At 39.9% G+C, this 23,317-nt stretch overlaps 1 protein-coding gene and 1 long non-coding RNA gene across 2 annotated transcripts in view; one reads left to right on the top strand and one right to left on the bottom strand.

The window, feature by feature from the left end:
* Positions 1 to 1,690, top strand: part of LOC133572610 (uncharacterized) — a 42,361-nt gene extending 40,671 nt beyond the window's left edge. Inside the window, exon 3 of the long non-coding RNA XR_009810553.1 lies at positions 1,508 to 1,690. This is a non-coding gene — a long non-coding RNA (uncharacterized lncRNA). The remainder of the gene's footprint in view (positions 1 to 1,507) is intronic.
* Positions 1 to 23,317, bottom strand: part of tamalin (trafficking regulator and scaffold protein tamalin) — a 38,604-nt gene that overhangs the window by 1,541 nt on the left and 13,746 nt on the right. Inside the window, exons 2-7 of the mRNA XM_061925429.1 lie at positions 21,121 to 21,170; positions 19,499 to 19,553; positions 11,114 to 11,216; positions 5,356 to 5,449; positions 1,502 to 1,568; positions 1,216 to 1,282 (exon numbers count right to left, since the gene is read on the bottom strand). Of these exons, the coding sequence (XP_061781413.1) occupies positions 1,216 to 1,282; positions 1,502 to 1,568; positions 5,356 to 5,449; positions 11,114 to 11,216; positions 19,499 to 19,553; positions 21,121 to 21,170 (436 nt within the window). The remainder of the gene's footprint in view (positions 1 to 1,215; positions 1,283 to 1,501; positions 1,569 to 5,355; positions 5,450 to 11,113; positions 11,217 to 19,498; positions 19,554 to 21,120; positions 21,171 to 23,317) is intronic.

Below are 23,317 nucleotides of genomic sequence, written 5' to 3'. Positions count from 1 at the left end.
GTACCTTATTTTTACCATACCTGGTTGTCCAAATTAGGCATAATAATGTGTTAATTCCACGACTGTATATATCGGATGATGTCGGTATCGGTAATTAAAGAGTTGGACAATATTGGAATATCGGCAAAAAGCCATTATCAGACATCCCTAATTATTACACAAATATGTACATTAAGTCAATTCAAGACTAAAACGTTTACGAAAACAAATTTTAAAAATACAAATCATGAGGACTTGATTATTACAATTACACATTCATTGAACACTATAAGTTCCGATGTTTTCAAAACAAAATGATTCGATGTCCATGAAAGATCGTTGTATTAACGATGCAAAATGATTCGATGTCCATGAAAGATCGTTGTATTAACGATGTTGTATTAAAGTTTTACGAAAATGGTTACATTAATGCGTTACAGACATTAAATCGTATTATGTTAAAATTGGTTACATTAAATTTGTTTAAGATATCGAATCGTATTAAACGTTTACGAAAATGATTACATTAAGTTCGTGAAGACATACCGAAGTAAATGTTTATAAAAACAGTGACATTACATCGACATTTGTTGTATTAAAGTTTTACAAAAATGTTGACATTAGTGCGTTACAGACATTAAATCGTGTTAAAAAAAAGTTACATTAAGTTCGTTTAAGATATCAAATCGTATTAAACATTTATGAAAACAGTTTAAGTTCGTAAAGACGTACCGTGATAAATGTTGTAAAACAGTTACATTAAATCGACATTTGTTGTATTAAAGTTTTACGAAAATGGTTACATTAATGCGTTAGACATTAAATCGTATTATGTTAAAATTGGTTACATTAAATTTGTTTAAGATGTCGAATCGTATTAAACGGTTACGAAAACAGTTTAAGTTCGTAAAGACACAGTATTAAATGTTTATAAAAACAGTGTATTGTTGTATTAAAGTTGTATGAAAATGATGACATTAATGTGTTAGACATTAAATCGTGCTAAAAAACAATTAATTTGTTGCCTCGAAAACTAAAAATGGTCTATTTGAGACAGAATGTTTACACAAAAATGAAAAATGAAATGTTAGTTTTATTTAAAAGGACCTAAACAAAGTTGGCTGATTACAAGAACTTTTTACATTAGTGTGGTAAAAATGGCCGTCAATGTTTACATTGTGTTTGCTCAAAAAAGTGACTTCCTGTTTGTCCCACGGACCACTTGACCTAACTTACCGTGAACGAGCCTCTGTTCCTGCACCATCAGCGAGCGATACTCGTCCCACTTCTCATGGAGGGTTTGCTGCATAAAGACAGGTGGGCGTTTGTTAGGAGGAAGTAGGAGTATGACCATGACATCTCTTCACTAATGGCTGCTGCTACATTGTCAAGTGTGGGATTAGCGGCGCAGCTGCTCGCGGCTTTTGGGGAGAGAAAATCTTGCCGGGAAGCTGGGGAGGCGGGAATGTGACAAAGTCTGGCCACGACAGGTGTGAGTGACAGGTGTGAGTGACAGGTGTACCTTCAGATACTGCAGTCGCGCCTCCAGCTCAGCTTTGCGGATGGGGTCGCTATAAATGGTCTCCAGCCTGGTTGGGGGAGGAAAGGAGAAGGGGTTTAAACAGGAAGTGCTTCTCAAACCTCCAGCAAAGAACATTTAACCTATGGAAAATATGCAGCATCTTTTAATAATTTGACTGTAACAGGTAAAGACACGCCCCCTCACATCACCCACCTTAGATAAGGACCGCCCCCTTGTATGACGACTGTAGTTCTATTTGAAGTTTGTAAAAGGTGAATTTCTTCTAACAGTTGTTCGTTTTTTATTTAACAAATTGTAAAAAGAGTGTATTTATTTGTAGCAAATGTAGAAACATTGGCAAGATACATTTACTGTAATGTTGACAAATATGATGTTAATGACAAACATTATCAAATATGGTACATGAAATAGGATGTAAATAGAAGTACATGAAATATGATGTTAATATGACCAAAATGATCAAATATGGTACATGAAATAGGATGTAAATATGACCAAAATGATCAAATATGGTACATGAAATAGGATGTAAATAGAAGTACATTAAATATGATGTTAATATGACCAAAATGATCAAATATGGTACATGAAATAGAATGTAAATAGAAGTACATGAAATATGATGTAAATATGACCAAAATGATCAAATATGGTACATGAAATAGGATGTAAATAGAAGTACATTAAATATGATGTTAATATGACCAAAATGATCAAATATGGTACATGAAATAGAATGTAAATAGAAGTACATGAAATATGATGTTAATATGACCAAAATGATCAAATATGGTACATGAAATAGGATGTAAATATGACCAAAATGATCAAATATGGTACATGAAATAGGATGTAAATAGAAGTACATTAAATATGATGTTAATATGACCAAAATGATCAAATATGGTACATGAAATAGAATGTAAATAGAAGTACATGAAATATGATGTTAATATGACCAAAATGATCAAATATGGTACATGAAATAGGATGTAAATATGACCAAAATGATCAAATATGGTACATGAAATAGGATGTAAATAGAAGTACATTAAATATGATGTTAATATGACCAAAATGATCAAATATGGTACATGAAATAGAATGTAAATAGAAGTACATGAAATATGATGTTAATATGACCAAAATGATCAAATATGGTACATGAAATAGGATGTAAATATGACCAAAATGATCAAATATGGTACATGAAATAGGATGTAAATAGAAGTACATTAAATGATGTTAATATGACCAAAATGATCAAATATGGTACATGAAATAGGATGTAAATAGGAGTACATTAAATATGATGTTAATATGACCAAAATGATCAAATATGGTACATGAAATAGGATGTAAATAGAAGTACATTAAATATGATGTTAATATGACTAAAATGATCAAATATGGGTAGGGATGATGTTTGATAAGAAATTATCGAGTTCGAGCCTATTATCGAATCCTCTTATCGAACCGATTCCTTATCGAGTCCAGATAGGTTGTTGTATATGGAAAAAAAAACACATTATTGGTTTAACAAAAGCTCACTTTTATTATATAAGAAAAAAATAAAATCTAATAAATAAATATTGACTGTTACCCCCCTAAAAAATAAAATAAAATAAATATTGACTGTTGTTACCCAAAGTATATTAAGTGGGATTTTTCAGAAAATATATACAGTAACACAAAAACAACCTGTCTCTGTGATCACTATAGGTGTATAAATAATAATAAAGTGTTAAATAAAATCAGTCCCTTGGGCACAAAACTGAAAATAATACAGCTCTCCGAAAAGTGCACTTCTGCTGCTATTGGAACATAACTGTTTGTTATGATGCTTTGACATGTTTGCACTTTATTTCTTTATTGAAAGAAAATTCTATGAAGAGAAATGTTGTTTGCAAATGTGGTTACAATGCTAAAAAATGAAAAGTTAAAGCTAAAAAAAGAAATACGCTTTATTGAGTTAACATTATTTCTTTATAGGGGGAAAGATGTTAGGTTATGAGCTAGGGAATATAACAACTACACTACCCAGCATGCAACGGGAGTGACGAGCATGCTGGGTAAGTGTTGTTGCATGTCTCCACCCGGCAGCTAAGAATGAGGTTATGAGCACGCTGTGAAAGTAAACGTCAAGAACTCAGCCAACACGCCTCGTCTGCATTATTTATAATTAGACAGACAACACATATACAGTGTGATTTTGTTTTGTTTACAAGGAAAGAAAAAGAAAAGTTAAAAAAGGGAGATATGTTGTATATATATGTATGTGCTGCGGTTGCTTTAAGAACGTTGCGACAGCTGCCGTAAAGGAGGTGCGTTGCTAGCCTGGTTGCTATGTTTCCAGTTGGTCGTAAAAGTGTTGGTCATGTGTTTGTACCCTGCTCAAATATCTCTCAGTAAAGTTATTCATTGGATTATATCTTTTTGTTTTGAACTTTATTACACCTTGGAGCGCTTTTTCCAGTCCATTGTTTTTCCTGCTTTCGCTATCTGCGCCTAATGACTGAGCTACGTGACGTCATTTCTTGTGATGTCTCACGGGGCATTTCTGGTCGGGACGGGATTCGAATAAAGAACCAACTCTTTTTCTTTTTCTATAGTGGTCTCGATAACGGGTACCGGTTCTCAAAAAGGGATTAGAGTCCGAGGACTCGGTTCTTTTCTTATCGAACAACTGGGAAAACCGGTTTAGAGTATCATCCCTAAATATGGGACATAAAATGTACATTAAATAGGATGTAAATAGTAGTACCGTATTTTTTGGAGTATAAGTCGCACCGGCCGAAAATGCATAATAAAGAAGGGAAAAAAAACATATATAAGTCGCACCCCCGGCCAAACTATGAAAAAAACTGCCACTTATAGTCCGAAAAATACGGTACATGAAATATGGTAATGACAAAGATGATCCAATATGGTACATTAAATAGGATATAAATAGAAGTACATGACATATGATGATGATATGACAAAGATGATCAAATATGGTACATTCAATGTACATTAAATAGGATGTAAATAGAAGTACATGAAATATAATGTGAATAATAGAGATGTATATATGGTACATATAAAAAAAAAAGTGTAAAACTATAATGTGAATATGATATACAATGTGATGTAAAAATGGAACATTGATGTATAATATGGTACTCAAAATAAGATTTATGATCAAACACGATGTAAATATGGTTCTTCTGCCCTTTATTTTCTTGATGCCTTTATTTTGACATGCGCTGTGTGGAATGCACTTTTGTATGCATGCTGTACATGCTTTTATTTTGACAGGACAACGTCGTCAAAGAGCCAGAGAGTCTTGTTACAAAAACGGCTGGCCGAGTTGGAAATCATTAACATTTTTTCATTTCAATCTCGAAGTTCGTAAACTTTTATTTTATTCACAATTGCTTCATATTTTGTGCCTTTGAGGAGCCTCAGAATAATTCCATGCTTGTATATAAGGATGTCTAATATATGTATTCTTTACTTTTAATTTGTAAAGTGTTAAAGCACTTCCTGACTCCCGTATTGATTTTGGCTTGCAGTTGACCTCCACACACATTACATTTGTGATGAAATATGGTACATTATTTATGGTTATGATCAAATATGATACATTATTTATAATATAAAATGGTCCTCTAAATAAGAGGATCAAATATAATGTGAATATTATACATGAGATACATGTAAAATTGTACTTTTAAACAAGATATATGATCAAATATGATGTAAATATGGTACATTTGTGACAAATGGAACAATATGTTGTACTTCAGATCAAACATGGTGGTGATATATGAAGAAATATAATGTGGTACCTGAGTGTGTTTCCACTGGCTTTGATGAGTTGAACAATCTCTTTGTGCAGAAATCCTTCTACAGGCGCATGGTTGACGCTGCCGATGGTGTCACCTGTGAACATCAACACACCTTCATCCTCAATAACATAGCCAGGTATCTTCATCCTCAATAACATAGCCAGGTATCTTCATCCTCAATAACATAGCCAGGTACCTTCATCCTCACTAACATAGCCAGGTATCTTCATCCTCACTAACATAGCCAGGTACCTTCATCCTCAATAACATAGCCAGGTACCTTCATCCTCACTAACATAGCCAGGTATCTTCATCCTCACTAACATAGCCAGGTACCTTCATCCTCAATAACATAGCCAGGTACCTTCATCCTCACTAACATAGCCAGGTACCTTCATCCTCACTAACATAGCCAGGTATCTTCATCCTCACTAACATAGCCAGGTACCTTCATCCTCACTAACATAGCCAGGTACCTTCATCCTTACTAACATAGCCAGGTACCTTCATCCTCACTAACATAGCCAGGTACCTTCATCCTCACTAACATAGCCAGGTACCTTCATCCTCACTAACATAGCCAGGTATCTTCATCCTCACTAACATAGCCAGGTACCTTCATCCTCAATAACATAGCCAGGTACCTTCATCCTCACTAACATAGCCAGGTACCTTCATCCTCACTAACATAGCCAAGTATCTTCATCCTCACTAACATAGCCAGGTACCTTCATCCTCACTAACATAGCCAGGTACCTTCATCCTCACTAACATAGCCAGGTACCTTCATCCTCACTAACATAGCCAGGTACCTTCATCCTCACTAACATAGCCAGGTACCTTCATCCTCACTAACATAGCCAGGTATCTTCATCCTCACTAACATAGCCAGGTACCTTCATCCTCACTAACATAGCCAGGTATCTTCATCCTCACTAACATAGCCAGGTATCTTCATCCTCACTAACATAGCCAGGTATCTTCATCCTCACTAACATAGCCAGGTATCTTCATCCTCACTAACATAGCCAGGTATCTTCATCCTCACTAACATAGCCAGGTACCTTCATCCTCACTAACTACAATATATCCAGGTACCTTCATCCTCACTAACTACAACATAGCCAGGTACCTTCATCCTCACTAACTAGAATATAGCCAGGTACCTTCATCCTCACTAACTAGAACATAGCCAGGTACCTTCATCCTCACTAACTACAACATAGCCAGGTACCTTCATCCTCACTAACTAGAAGATAGCCAGGTACCTTCATCCTCACTAACTAGAATATAGCCAGGTACCTTCATCCTCACTAACTAGAACATAGCCAGGTACCTTCATCCTCACTAACTACAACATAGCCAGGTACCTTCATCCTCACTAACTAGAAGATAGCCAGGTACCTTCATCCTCACTAACTACAACATAGCCAGGTACCTTCATCCTCACTAACTACAACATAGCCAGGTACCTTCATCCTCACTAACATAGCCAGGTATCTTCATCCTCACTAACATAGCCAGGTACCTTCATCCTCAATAACATAGCCAGGTACCTTCATCCTCAATAACATAGCCAGGTACCTTCATCCTCACTAACATAGCCAGGTACCTTCATCCTCACTAACATAGCCAGGTATCTTCATCCTCACTAACTACAATATATCCAGGTACCTTCATCCTCACTAACTACAACATAGCCAGGTACCTTCATCCTCAAACTAGAATATAGCCAGGTACCTTTATCCTCACTAACTAGAACATAGCCAGGTACCTACATAGTCACTAACTACAACATAGCCAGGTACCTTCTAGGTCACTAACTAGAATATAGCCAGGTACCTTCATCCTCACTAACTACAACATAGCCAGGTACCTTCATCCTCACTAATTAGAACATAGCCAGGTACCTTCATCCTCACTAATTAGAACATAGCCAGGTACCTTCATGGTCACTAACTAGAATATAACCAGGTACCTTCATGGTCACTAACTAGAACATAGCCAGGTACCTTCATGGTCACTAACTAGAACATAGCCAGGTACCTTCATGGTCACTAACTAGAACATAGCCAGGTACCTTCATCCTCACTAACTAGAACATAGCCAGGTACCTTCATCCTCACTAACTAGAACATAGCCAGGTACCTACATGGTCACTAACTAGAACATAGCCAGGTACCTTCATGGTGACTAACTAGAACATAGCCAGGTACCTACATGGTGACTAACTAGAACATAGCCAGGTACCTACATGGTGACTAACTAGAACATAGCCAGGTGTGTGTGCAAAGTGAACAACAAAGTGCAGACTGAGGGGAGTCAGAGTCATTGAGGAAGTGAAACTAAAGTGATAGAAATAAAGAAGTAGCTTGGGAACATTCTCTAGTTTCCTTCTTTGGGCTCGCTGGTGGAGAAAACATGAGTGATTGGCAGTGTCATGTGACCTTGTCACCTCTGACCCCATAAATGAAGGTGTGCTTGACCAGGAAGTACAATTCAATCCTCTATTCAGTACGCTACAGTCTTCAAAACTAAACAACCAGGATCTCAGACCAGAAACCTCACCTTTAACAGCTGTGGCTGTAGGCAACCCCCTGATGGGTTTTTAAAAGAAGCCACACAAAATGTTGGCGTGAAAGGGGCCTTATGTACTTTTCTTACAGATCACTACCTGTTTTGGTGTATAAGTACTGACAATCAAACCATGGAGGAGATATTTATCAAACTTCCCCCATAGAACCACCATGACATGTTATGTAGACCACAAGGAAGTGTTTACATCTAGAAACAAGTCATATTATAACTCCTCAGCCTTTAAGAGACCAGATTTGTGTGTGCTATCCAGTTTGCACATGTTTTAGTACATGTAAACATTTTGTAGTCTTGTGTTTCTTCCAGGACTTCCTGCACACTACTGGATGTTTACTTTGCAACTACAACATACTTTATCTTGCTGCATTTTGAGGTCCATACTTATTCAGGCTCCTGGTTTTTCAGCAATTGAACATGCAAAAATTAGCCAAAAAAAGCACCGTTTTAAGATGTTTTAGTGTTTAAAGAATGTAAAAATAATCAACAGAGTTGACATAAAAACATAGCTCATTCACCCAAACGAATCACTATGTCTGTTTCAGTCACTATGTTATTTAGTCACTACAGTAATTATGTTGACATCCACAGGAACCACATGGGTTAGCCTACTCTACACAGTATTTACAACCTTACTAGTGTTCACTTCAAAGCAACAAGTGGTTCATCTAGTTATTGACATTATTTACACATTACTTTGTCTGTTTCAGTCACTATGTTATTTAGTCACTACAGTAATTATGTTCACATCCACAGGAACCACATGGGTTAGCCTACTCTATACAGTATTTACAACCTTACTAGTGTTCACTTCACAGCCACAAGTGGTTCATCTAGTTATTGACATTATTTACACATTACTTTGTCTGTTTCAGTCACTGTTATTTAGTCACTACAGTAATTATGTTGACATCCACAGGAACCACATGGGTTAGCCTACTCTATACAGTATTTACAACCATACTAAAATTAAATAAATAAATAAATAAATTAATTAATTAAAAAATAATAATAATAAACTTAATAATAATTAAAGTACCATTACAAAATTTTAAAAATTTAAAATAAATTAAATAAAAAAATAAACATCAAATTGAAATAAGTGTCTGACACAAGAGCGTAAATTAGCATGGTCATCTGTGACTAAGCTGCCAAAGAAGAAGACTAGTGTTCACTTCACAGCCACAGATGGTTCATCTAGTTAAGAACATTATTTATACATTACTTTGTCAGTTATTTAGTCACTACAGTAATTATGTTGACATCCACAGGAACCACATGGGTTAGCCTACTCTATACAGTATTTACAACCTTACTAGCATTCACTTAACAGCCACATATGGTTCATCTAGTTATTGACACTATTTACATATTTGTCTGTTTCAGTCACTATGTTATTTAGTCACTACAGTAATTATGTTCACATCCACAGGAACCACATGGGTTAGCCTACTCTATACAGTATTTACAACCTTACTAGTGTTCACTTCACAGCCACAAGTGGTTCATCTAGTTATTTACATTATTTACATATTACTTTGTCTGTTTCAGTCACTATGTTATTTAGTCACTACAGTAATTATGTTGACATCCACAGGAACCACATGGGTTAGTCTACTCTATACAGTGTTTACAACCTTACTAGTGTTCACTTCACAGCCACAAGTGGACTACAGTAATTATGTTGACATCCACAGGAACCACATGGGTTAGTCTACTCTATACAGTATTTACAACCTTACTAGTGTTCACTTCACAGCCACAAGTGGTTCATCTAGTTATTTACATTATTTACATATTTGTCTGTTTCAGTCACTATGTTATTTAGTCACTACAGTAATTACATCCACAGGAACCACATGGGTCAGCCTACTCTATACAGTATTTACAACCTTAATAGTGTTCATTTCACAGCCACAGATGGTTCATCTAGTTAATAACATTATTTATACATTACTTTGTCGGTTTCACTCACTATGTTATTTAGTCACTACAGTAATTATGTTGACATCCACAGGAACCACATGGGTTAGCCTACTCTATACAGTATTTACAACCTTACTAGCATTCACTTAACAGCCACATATGGTTCATCTAGTTATTGACACTATTTACATATTTGTCTGTTTCAGTCACTATGTTATTTAGTCACTACAGTAATTATGTTGACATCCACAGGAACCACATGGGTTAGCCTACTCTATACAGTGTTTACAACCTTACTAGTGTTCACTTCACAGCCACAGATGGTTCATCTAGTTATTGACATTATTTACATATTTGTCTGTTTCAGTCACTATGTTATTTAGTCACTACAGTAATTATGTTGACATCCACAGGAACCACATGGGTTAGCCTACTCTATACAGTATTTACAACCTTACTAGTGTTCACTTCACACCCACAGATGGTTCATATAGTTATTGACATTATTTACATATTTGTCTGTTTCAGTCACTATGTTATTTAGTCACTACAGTAATTATGTTGACATCCACAGGAACCACATGGGTTAGCCTACTCTATACAGTATTTACAACCTTACTAGTGTTCACTTCACTGAGAAGCTTGCATTTTCCTTTTTGTTTCTGCTTCAGTGGATTCTGCCTTGGAGTTTATAGCCAATTTCTGTCTCTTGGACTCCCTCTCCACTTCTAACTGCTCCAAATGCAAAAACCATAAAGAGTACAAATCATGTTTATTCTATCAGCTAACTTCCTTTATCTGAAGGAATATATATTATATATATTTGTGATTTATAGCACGAACTAACAAATATTTTGCAGTCATGTTGTTTGTTTCAAAATGATTCAACGTCAAAATATAAACAGTAGAAATAATAAACAAAATATCAGCTAATGTCTTGTTGTAAAACACAAATGGAAGTGTTTTAAAAGTAGAAAAAATGACTATAAACTTGTTTACAATCAACACTATTCATGCTGTCACAACATGGTGGTGTTGTAGAAATGAGTGTGCAATCTCACTTTCTCATGCCCTCCAAATCATGGCGGTATGTCCTGCGTGGCAGGGCAGCTGTGGCTATGAAAGTAGCTTACCACCACCAGGTGTGAATGATTGATGGGTTCTACATGTAAAGCGACTTTGGGTACTTAGAAAAGCGCTATATAAATCCCAGTTATTATTATTATTATTATTAACTTACCGACTTGAAGTCCTGCCAGCTGTGCGGGGCTGTCCTGGTGCACTTTGCACACAAAGGTGCACATCTCCACCGCGTTTTGGTCCTGGTGGTGCAGGCCGTACGTCTGCAAGACACGAGAGGACCTTGCATTCAGACACTTCCCTGTTTCCCGCGTGACGCTCTCCCCACGCCGCATGATTGATGTCAGCGTGCCGCGGACCGCAGACATGTGGGCTGGGGGACGCAGACATGTGGCGCTGACACGCAACTTTGCTCCGACACGACATGAGCGGGTAAAATAACAACTTTGACAGTCCTGTAGGTGGCAGTGGTGAGCATCACATGACAGTTGACACTACGCACTAGCGTTGTCCCCATAATATTTTGGTACCGGTACCAAAATGTATTTTGATACTTTTCTAAATAAAGGGGACCACAAAAAATGTCATTATTGGCTTTATTTTAATAATAAGAATCTTAGTGTACATTAAACTTATGTTTATTATTGCAAGTTTGTCCTTAAATAAAATAATCAACATACTAGACAACTTGTCTTTTAGTAGTAAGTAAACTAATTAGTCTATGCAGTAACATATTGTGTCATCTATCATTCTATTATTTTGTCAACATTATAAAGGACAAGCTGTAAAAAAAAAAAAATATTACTCCACTTGTTTATTTACTGTTAATATCTGCTTACTTTCTTACTACTTCTGTTAAAATGTAATAATCACTTATTCTTCTCTTCTTTGATACTTTACATTAGTTTTGGATGATACCACACATTTAGGTATCGATACGATACCAAGTAGTTACAGGATCATACATTGGTCATAATTTCATTCCTCATGTGTCAGGGATGTATTTCCTGAGTCCATCCAGCCATCCATTTTCTACCGCTTATTCCCTTCGGGGTCGCGGGGGGGCGCTGGAGCCTATCTCAGCTACAATCGGGCGGAAGGCGGGGTACACCCTGGACAAGTCGCCACCTCATCGCAGGGCCAACACAGATAGACAGACAACATTCACACTCACATTCACACACCTGAGTTTATAAACATATGAATACAAAAAATGCTAAAAAAATATCAATGTAATCATAGTAGTATCGACTAGATACGCTCTGGTACTTGGTATCATTACAGTGGATGTCAGGTGTAGATCCACCCATGGCGTTTGTTTACATTGCGACGCCGGTGAGCTATTGTATCCTCCTATGGTGTGTAGTGAAGCATGTTTAGCTATTCCTCCTCCTCCAGTGCTAATAATACTTGTAAGAAACGTACTTTATTTGTCGCCATGGAGGCGATGATTAGTGATTTAGAAGAAGCTAAAACACTGCAGATGGATGTTCATGTTTTAAAGCACCTCTTCCTGAGGGTGTTTCAGTGTTATAACTTCACCTTTATCTTTACTTTTTACACCAAAATGTGTCCATTCTCCCTTTTCTGTCTACACACTGTGTCTGCTTGTAAGTACTCTGTGTGTGTGCGCTGCCGAACATGCTCCTCTGCTCGTAAAACCAGCAATGTCACCACGTGGCGACGACGGGGAGCTGGTTGAGCGGTACTATTTAGAGGCGATATAGTACCGAATATGATTAATTAGTATGGCAGTACTATACTAGTACTGCTATATTGTACAACCCTACTACACACACGCTCGCCATCTGTTTCTCCTCCCACAATCATTCAAAGACTCTTTGTCGGCGTACACTTGCTTTGAAAAACCACGTGTGAGGCCGCGTTGGTCGCAAACAACAACAACAACAGTGCTCCGCCATTGTCGTTGCTGGCGCATGAATCTACTACAGATGTGACGGCGTGCGTCCAAGCCTTGTGGTCCATGTGGTTTCTCAGTCGAGGTCACAAAGTTGTCTTTTGGCGGGACGAGCGTACACGATAATTACCTCCGCCGACGAGGTTACGAGTTCATAGGCGTCCGATTTTCTTACTTAGTATGCAACTTCCTGTCGACTCTTTTTAAATGACGACTCAGCAGGAAGCTCATCTTACATGTTTTGTTGTGATTATACCCAAAGAGTTGCCAAAGAGACTCAGAACAACCTCCGTCGGGGCGTCCTAACTTTTGTATCTCGCATGCAGGAAAACTAGTGTTTTAACACATCATAACGGGACTGTCTGAACGCATCAAACACGGGACGACCTCCACTTGGGCGTCCTATCTTTGGCCCGCCCATGCAGAAAAACTAGTGTCTTAACACATCATAACGGGGCTGTCTGAACGCGTCAAACACGGGACAACCTCCACTTGGGCGTCCTAACTTTTGTCCGCCTGTGCAGAAAAACTAGTGTTTTAACACATTATGATGGGACTGTCTGTGAACGCGTCAAACACGGGACAACCTCCTCTTGGGCGTCCTAACTTTTGTCCGCCTGTGCAGAAAAACTAGTGTTTTAACACATTATGATGGGACTGTCTTACAAGTCAAACACGGGACAACCTCCACTTGACGTCCTAACTTTTGTCCGCCCGTGCAGAAAAACTAGTGTTTTAACACATTATGATGGGACTGTCTGTGAACGCGTCAAACACGGGACAACCTCCACTTGGGCGTCCTAACTTTTGTCTGGCCATGCAGAAAAACTAGTGTTTTAACACATCATAACGGGACTGTCTGTGAAAGCGTCAAACACGGGACAACCTCCACTTGGGCGTCCTAACTTTTGTCCGGCCGTGCAGAAAAACTAGTGTTTTAACACATCATAACGGGACTGTCTGAACGCATCAAACACGGGACAACCTCCACTTGGGCGTCCTAACTTTTGTCCGGCCGTGCAGAAAAACTAGTGTTTTAACACATTATGATGGGACTGTCTGTGAACGCGTCAAACACGGGACAACCTCCACTTGGGCGTCCTAACTTTTGTCCGGCCGTGCAGAAAAACTAGTGTTTTAACACATCATAACGGGACTGTCTGAACGCATCAAACACGGGACAACCTCCACTTGGGCGTCCTAACTTTTGTCCGGCTGTGCAGAAAAACTAGTGTTTTAACACATTATGATGGGACTGTCTGTGAACGCGTCAAACACGGGACAACCTCCACTTGGGCGTCCTAACTTTTGTCCGCCTGTGCAGAAAAACTAGTGTTTTAACACATTATGATGGGACTGTCTGTGAACGCGTCAAACACGGGACAACCTCCTCTTGGGCGTCCTAACTTTTGTCCGCCTGTGCAGAAAAACTAGTGTTTTAACACATTATGATGGGACTGTCTTACAAGTCAAACACGGGACAACCTCCACTTGACGTCCTAACTTTTGTCCGCCCGTGCAGAAAAACTAGTGTTTTAACACATTATGATGGGACTGTCTGTGAACGCGTCAAACACGGGACAACCTCCACTTGGGCGTCCTAACTTTTGTCTGGCCATGCAGAAAAACTAGTGTTTTAACACATCATAACGGGACTGTCTGTGAAAGCGTCAAACACGGGACAACCTCCACTTGGGCGTCCTAACTTTTGTCCGGCCGTGCAGAAAAACTAGTGTTTTAACACATCATAACGGGACTGTCTGAACGCATCAAACACGGGACAACCTCCACTTGGGCGTCCTAACTTTTGTCCGGCCGTGCAGAAAAACTAGTGTTTTAACACATTATGATGGGACTGTCTGTGAACGCGTCAAACACGGGACAACCTCCACTTGGGCGTCCTAACTTTTGTCCGGCCGTGCAGAAAAACTAGTGTTTTAACACATCATAACGGGACTGTCTGAACGCGTCAAACACGGGACAACCTCCACTTGGGCGTCCTAACTTTTGTCCGCCTGTGCAGAAAAACTAGTGTTTTAACACATTATGATGGGACTGTCTGTGAACGCGTCAAACACGGGACAACCTCCTCTTGGGCGTCCTAACTTTTGTCCGCCTGTGCAGAAAAACTAGTGTTTTAACACATTATGATGGGACTGTCTTACAAGTCAAACACGGGACAACCTCCACTTGACGTCCTAACTTTTGTCCGCCCGTGCAGAAAAACTAGTGTTTTAACACATTATGATGGGACTGTCTGTGAACGCGTCAAACACGGGACAACCTCCACTTGGGCGTCCTAACTTTTGTCTGGCCATGCAGAAAAACTAGTGTTTTAACACATCATAACGGGACTGTCTGTGAAAGCGTCAAACACGGGACAACCTCCACTTGGGCGTCCTAACTTTTGTCCGGCCGTGCAGAAAAACTAGTGTTTTAACACATCATAACGGGACTGTCTGAACGCATCAAACACGGGACAACCTCCACTTGGGCGTCCTAACTTTTGTCCGGCCGTGCAGAAAAACTAGTGTTTTAACACATTATGATGGGACTGTCTGTGAACGCGTCAAACACGGGACAACCTCCACTTGGGCGTCCTAACTTTTGTCCGGCCGTGCAGAAAAACTAGTGTTTTAACACATCATAACGGGACTGTCTGAACGCATCAAACACGGGACAACCTCCACTTGGGCGTCCTAACTTTTGTCCGGCTGTGCAGAAAAACTAGTGTTTTAACACATTATGATGGGACTGTCTGTGAACGCGTCAAACACGGGACAACCTCCACTTGGGCGTCCTAACTTTTGTCCGCCTGTGCAGAAAAACTAGTGTTTTAACACATTATGATGGGACTGTCTGTGAACGCGTCAAACACGGGACAACCTCCTCTTGGGCGTCCTAACTTTTGTCCGCCTGTGCAGAAAAACTAGTGTTTTAACACATTATGATGGGACTGTCTTACAAGTCAAACACGGGACAACCTCCACTTGACGTCCTAACTTTTGTCCGCCCGTGCAGAAAAACTAGTGTTTTAACACATTATGATGGGACTGTCTGTGAACGCGTCAAACACGGGACAACCTCCACTTGGGCGTCCTAACTTTTGTCTGGCCATGCAGAAAAACTAGTGTTTTAACACATCATAACGGGACTGTCTGTGAAAGCGTCAAACACGGGACAACCTCCACTTGGGCGTCCTAACTTTTGTCCGGCCGTGCAGAAAAACTAGTGTTTTAACACATCATAACGGGACTGTCTGAACGCATCAAACACGGGACAACCTCCACTTGGGCGTCCTAACTTTTGTCCGGCCGTGCAGAAAAACTAGTGTTTTAACACATTATGATGGGACTGTCTGTGAACGCGTCAAACACGGGACAACCTCCACTTGGGCGTCCTAACTTTTGTCCGGCCGTGCAGAAAAACTAGTGTTTTAACACATCATAACGGGACTGTCTGAACGCATCAAACACGGGACAACCTCCACTTGGGCGTCCTAACTTTTGTCCGGCTGTGCAGAAAAACTAGTGTTTTAACACATTATGATGGGACTGTCTGTGAACGCGTCAAACACGGGACAACCTCCACTTGGGCGTCCTAACTTTTGCCCGGCCGTGCAGAAAAACTAGTGTTTTAACACATCATGATGGGACTGTCTTACAAGTCAAACACGGGACAGCCTCCTCTTGGGCGTCCTAACTTTTGTCTGCCCATGCAGAAAAACTAGTGTTTTAACACATTATGATGGGACTGTCAGTGAACGTGTCAAACACGGGACAACCTCCACTTGGGCGTCCTAACTTTTGTCCGCCCGTGCAGAAAAACTAGTGTTTTAACACATTATGATGGGACTGTCTGTGAACGCGTCAAACACGGGACGACCTCTACTTGGGCGTCCTAACTTTTGTCCGGCCATGCAGAAAAACTAGTGTTTTAACACATTATGATGGGACTGTCTTACAAGTCAAACACGGGACAACCTCCACTTGGGCGTCCTAACTTTTGTCCGCCTGTGCAGAAAAACTAGTGTTTTAACACATTATGATGGGACTCTCTGTGAACGCATCAAACACGGGACAACCTCCACTTGGGCATCCTAACTTTTGTCCGCTTGTGCAGAAAAACTAGTGTTTTAACACATTATGATGGGACTGTCTGTGAACGCGTCAAACACGGGACAACCTCCACTTGGGCATCCTAACTTTTGTCCGCCCGTGCAGAAAAACTAGTGTTTTAACACATTATGATGGGACTGTCAGTGAACGTGTCAAACACGGGACAACCTCCACTTGGGCGTCCTAACTTTTGTCCGCCCGTGCAGAAAAACTAGTGTTTTAACACATTATGATGGGACTGTCTGTGAACGCGTCAAACACGGGACGACCTCTACTTGGGCGTCCTAACTTTTGTCCGGCCATGCAGAAAAACTAGTGTTTTAACACATTATGATGGGACTGTCTTACAAGTCAAACACGGGACAACCTCCACTTGGGCGTCCTAACTTTTGTCCGCTTGTGCAGAAAAACTAGTGTTTTAACACATTATGATGGGACTGTCTGTGAACGCGTCAAACACGGGACGACCTCTACTTGGGCGTCCTAACTTTTGCCCGGCCGTGCAGAAAAACTAGTGTTTTAACACATTATGATGGGACTGTCTGTGAACGCATCAAACACGGGACAACCTCCACTTGGGCATCCTAACTTTTGTCCGCTTGTGCAGAAAAACTAGTGTTTTAACACATTATGATGGGACTGTCTGTGAACGCGTCAAACACGGGACAACCTCCACTTGGGCGTCCTAACTTTTGTCCGCCCGTGCAGAAAAACGAGTGTTTTAACACATTATGATGGGACTGTCTGAACGCGTCAAACACGGGACAACCTCCTCTTGGGCGTCCTAACTTTTGTCCGGCCGTGCAGAAAAACTAGTGTTTTAACACATTATGATGGGACTGTCTTACAAGTCAAACACGGGACAACCTCCACTTGGGCGTCCTAACTTTTGTCCGGCCATGCAGAAAAACTAGTGTTTTAACACATTATGATGGGACTGTCTGTGAACGCATCAAACACAGGACAACCTCCACTTGGGCGTCCTAACTTTTGTCCAGCCATGCAGAAAAGCTAGTGTTTTAACACATTATGATGGGACTGTCTTACAAGTCAAACACGGGACAACCTCCACTTGGGCGTCCTAACTTTTGTCCGTTTGTGCAGAAAAACTAGTGTTTTAACACATTATGATGGGACTGTCTGTGAACGCGTCAAACACGGGACAACCTCCACTTGGGCGTCCTAACTTTTGTCTGGCCATGCAGAAAAACTAGTGTTTTAACACATCATAACGGGACTGTCTGAACGCGTCAAACACGGGACAACCTCCTCTTGGGCGTCCTAACTTTTGTCCGCCCATGCAGAAAAACTAGTGTTTTAACACATCATAACGGGACTGTCTGAACGCGTCAAACACGGGACAACCTCCTCTTGGGCGTCTTAACTTTTGTCCGGCTGTGCAGAAAAACTAGTGTTTTAACACATTATGATGGGACTGTCTGTGAACGCGTCAAACACGGGACAACCTCCACTTGGGCGTCCTAACTTTTGTCCGCCCGTGCAGAAAAACTAGTGTTTTAACACATTATGATGGGACTGTCTGTGAACGCGTCAAACACGGGACAACCTCCACTTGGGCGTCCTAACTTTTGCCCGCCCGTGCAGAAAAACTAGTGTTTTAACACATTATGATGGGACTGTCTGTGAACGCGTCAAACACGGGACAACATCCACTTGGGCGTCCTAACTTTTGTCCGGCCATGCCGAAAAACTACAGTGTTTTAACACATTATGATGGGACTGTCTGTGAACGCGTCAAACACGGGACAACCTCCACTTGGGCGTCCTAACTTTTGTGTGTTTTAACACATTATGATGGGACTGTGTCAAACAGTCGATGTCAACATCAGTGTTGACAATTTAGCGAAGAGCAATTTGAAAAATTGGCCACAAACCTCTTTTAGGACACTTTTAGGCTCACTTTTGGAATCCCACGCATCCATAAAAATGATATGCACATGTGTCATGGCCAATTATGCAAATTACACACATTTTCTCATTAAAATATGACAAACAGTGTCCACACTTTCAAAGCTCTCACAATAAAAGTGAATTTCTTCCGGATTTGGCAGCGATGTCATTTGTTGTGTCTAAATAACATTATGCTGCTTTTGGCACATGTCTGCGCTCTTGTTTTGAAATGGGGAAAAAAAAAGGGACTTTGGCCGGCATATCAACGTTAAAATACATTGTTGATATTTGTGTTGCCGTGGCAACCGCCACTGTGACTTCCTCTTGTGCTTCATTGTTCCTCTTGTCAACTACCCACGGCGCCGTCACGCACGCCAACTAACAGGAAGTGGACACGTCAAGCTGCCGACCGCATGAGCTCACTTCCTCCCGGCCACGAGGAGGCAGGAAGGGCGGGGAAATTTTGTGAATAGAACAAAAAGTTTTGTATGTTTTCTGTTCCGGTGATTAGTCATCCAGCACATCAACTTTAGACACGTGAGATTTTGAGGGTAACAGAACTCTTAGTTAGCAAAATAAAAGTCCGTGTTGTTCTTACCTGGATCTCAAAACCAAAGGTCTGCTGGTCCGTCTTCTCCAGCACCACCACCTTCCTGAACACCACACATGACAAACATCTCAGTGAGTGGGAAAAAAAGCAGGCTTCACTACACTTATTTTAATGACACGTCATTTTTGACCATTTCTTTTATTCTGCAGCAAATATGCTAACATGGAATGACGTTAGCATTTGGCTCACTTAGCTATGCTACTGTTGCTAACCTAGTATGATGTAAAAATATAATGATAGCATGAAGCTCACTTAGCTATGCTACTGTTGCTAACCTAGAATGATGTAAAAATTCAATGATAGCATGTAGCTAACATAGCTAAGCTACTGTTGCTAACCTAGTATGATGTAAAAATATAATGATAGCATGTAGCTCACATAGCTATGCTACTGTTGCTAACTTAAAATTATGTACAATGTAATTTTAGCATGTAGCTCAAATAGCTATGCTACTGTTGCTAACCTAGAATGATGTAAAAATTCAATGATAGCATGTAGCTAACATAGCTAAGCTACTGTTGCTAACCTAGTATGATGTAAAAATATAATGATAGCATGTAGCTCACATAGCTATGCTAGTGTTGCTAACCTGGCATGATGTAAAAATATAATGATAGCATGTAGCTCACATAGCTATGCTAGTGTTGCTAACCTGGCATGATGTAAAAATGTATTAATAGCATGTAGCTCACATAGCTAAGCTACTGTTGATTGATTGAAACTTTTATTAGTAGATTACAGATTGATTGAAACTTTTATTAGTAGATTGCACAGTAGAGTACATATTCCGTACGTGCTAACCAAATTTAATGTAAAAATATAATGGTAGTATGTAGCTGACAGTTATACTTATTTTGCTAAGTTAGAATGATGTAAAAATGTAATGATAGTGTGTAGCTTATATGGCTATGCTACTGTTGCTAACTTTGATGTACAATGTAATTTTAGCATGTAGCTCAAATAGCTATGCTACTGTTGCTAACCTAGAATGATGTAAAAATTCAATGACAGCATGTAGCTAACATGGCTAAGCTACTGTTGCTAACCTAGTATGATGTAAAAATATAATGAAAAAATTTAGCTCACATAACTATGCTAGTGTTGCTAACCTAGTATGATGTAAAAATATAATGATAGCATGTAGCTCACATAGCTATGCTACTGTTGCTAACCTAGTATGATGTAAAAAAATAATGATAGCATGTAGCTCACATAGCTATGCTACTGTTGCTAACCTAGAATGATGTAAAAATTCAATGATAGCATGTAGCTAACATAGCTAAGCTACTGTTGCTAACCTAGCATGATGTAAAAATATAATGATAGCATGTAGCTCACATAGCTATGCTAGTGTTGCTAACCTAGCATGATGTAAAAATATAATGATAGCATGTAGCTCACATAGCTATGCTAGTGTTGCTAACCTAGCATGATGTAAAAATGTATTGTCTGCATGTAGCTCACATAGCTGTTATGCTAGCGGTGCTAACGAATCACCTTTGATCTTCCACTACTTGTGGTATGGACTATTTTAATGTTGCCATGGCAATGAAATGTGATTCAAATGTGATCTTAAAGAACATTCTAGTAGTGAGTAACGTTGTTCCTACCTTTGTGGTTCTGTTTGTGTGTGAGGCTTCCATGACTGCGAGTCGCCAACCTGCCAGAGACAAAACAAAGGTGTCAAACACACCTGAGGCGGGTTCTCCTTAGGGACACGCCCACTTAGCACGCAACAAGCCCTGCCATTAACCGGTTGAGGCTGAGTTGTGTATTTTTAGGCCGAGTCTGCGTCATGAAAGTACACACGGTGAAACTGATGCTTGTTTACCCGCACACACGCACACACACACACTCTTGTATTTGTTTACTTTCACTCACACATTCTTGTATTTGTTACCTTCTTGAGACCTGAGAAAAATGCCTCCCTCTTTAGGACCAGCCTTTCTAGATATATAAAGATGTGGATTTACGAACCCCGTTTCCATATGAGTTGGGAAATGGTGTTAGATGTAAATATAAACGGAATACAGCAAATCATTTTCAACCCATATTCAGTTGAATATGCTACAAAGACAACATATTTGATGTTCAAACTCATAAACATTTTTTGTTTTTTGCAAATAATCATTAACTTTCGAATTTGATGCCAGCAACACGTGACAAAGAAGTTGGGAAAGGTGGCAAAAAAGACTGATAAAGTTGAGGAATGCTCATCAAACACTTATTTGGAACATCCCACAGGTGAACAGGCAAATTGGGAACAGGTGGGTGCCATGATTGGGTATAAAAGTAGATTCCATGAAATGCTCAGCCATTCACAAACAAGGACGGGGCGAGGGTCACCACTTTGTCAACAAATGCCTGAGCAAATTGTTGAACAGTTTAAGAAAAACCTTTCTCAACCAGCTATTGCAAGGAATTTAGGGATTTCACCATCTACGCTCCGTAATATCATCAAAAGGTTCAGAGAATCTGGAGAAATCACTGCACGTAAGCAGCTTCGATCCCTCAGGCTGTACTGCATCAACAAGCGACATCAGTGTGTAAAGGATATCACCACATGGGCTCAGGAACACTTCAGAAACCCACCGTCAGTAACTACAGTTGGTCGCTACATCTGTAAGTGCAAGTTAAAACTCTCCTATGCAAGGCGAAAACCGTTTATCAACAACACCCAGAAACGCCGTCGGCTTCGCTGGACCCGAGCTCATCTAAGATGGACTGATACAAAGTGGAAAAGTGTTCTGTGGTCTGACGAGTCCACATTTCAAATTGTTTTTGGAAACTGTGGACGTCGTGTCCTCCGGACCAAAGAGGAAAAGAACCATCCGGATTGTTCTAGGCGCAACGTGTAAAAGGCAGCATGTGTGATGGTATGGGGGTGTATTAGTGCCCAAGACATGGGTAACTTACACATCTGTGAAGGCACCATTAATGCTGAAAGGTACATACAGGTTTTGGAGCAACATATGTTGCCATCCAAGCAACGTTACCGTGGACGCCCCTGCTTATTTCAGCAAGACAATGCCAAGCCACGTGTTACATCAACGTGGCTTCATAGTAAAAGAGTGCGGGTACTAGACTGGCCTGCCTGTAGTCCAGACCTGTCTCCCATTGAAAATGTGTGGCGCATTATGAAGCCTAAAATAGCACAACGGAGACCCCCGGACTGTTGAACAACTTAAGCTGTACATCAAGCAAGAATGGGAAAGAATTCCACTTCAAAAATGTGTCTCCTCAGTTCCCAAACGTTTACTGAGTGTTGTTAAAAAGAAAGGCCATGTAACACAGTGGTGAACATGCCCTTTCCCAACTACTTTATCATGAATTGGACATTTTTCAAACTTCCACCATTTCCACATTTTTCAACCAATTCAAACCATTCCACCTTCAACACATTCCACCATCCTGGACATTCAAACTATTTTTTTGTCCCAAGTTAAAAAAAAATCCAGGATTTTCAAAAAATTCCCAGATTTTTCAGGACATTTTTCCCTTTCAAAATGAATTGTCCATTTTTCAAACTTCCACCATTTCCACATTTTTCCACCGATTCAAACTATTCCACCTTGAACAAATTCCACCATCCTGGAAATGCCAACGTTTTTTTTCCAAATTCAAAAAAATTTCAGGATTTTCCAAAAATTCCCAGAATTCCAGATTTGCCGGGACATTTTTCCCTTTCAAAATGAATTGTCCATTTTTCAAACTTCCACCATTTCCACATTTTTCAACCGATTCAAACCATTCCACCTTCAACACATTCCGCCATCCTGGACATTCAAACTACGTGTTTGTCCAAGT

This window comes from Nerophis lumbriciformis, linkage group LG01, assembly GCF_033978685.3.
Source record: "Nerophis lumbriciformis linkage group LG01, RoL_Nlum_v2.1, whole genome shotgun sequence".
Classification (NCBI taxonomy): domain Eukaryota; kingdom Metazoa; phylum Chordata; class Actinopteri; order Syngnathiformes; family Syngnathidae; genus Nerophis; species Nerophis lumbriciformis.
Note: the sequence above shows the minus strand (reverse complement) of the source record. Positions and strands in the feature narration are given on the sequence as shown.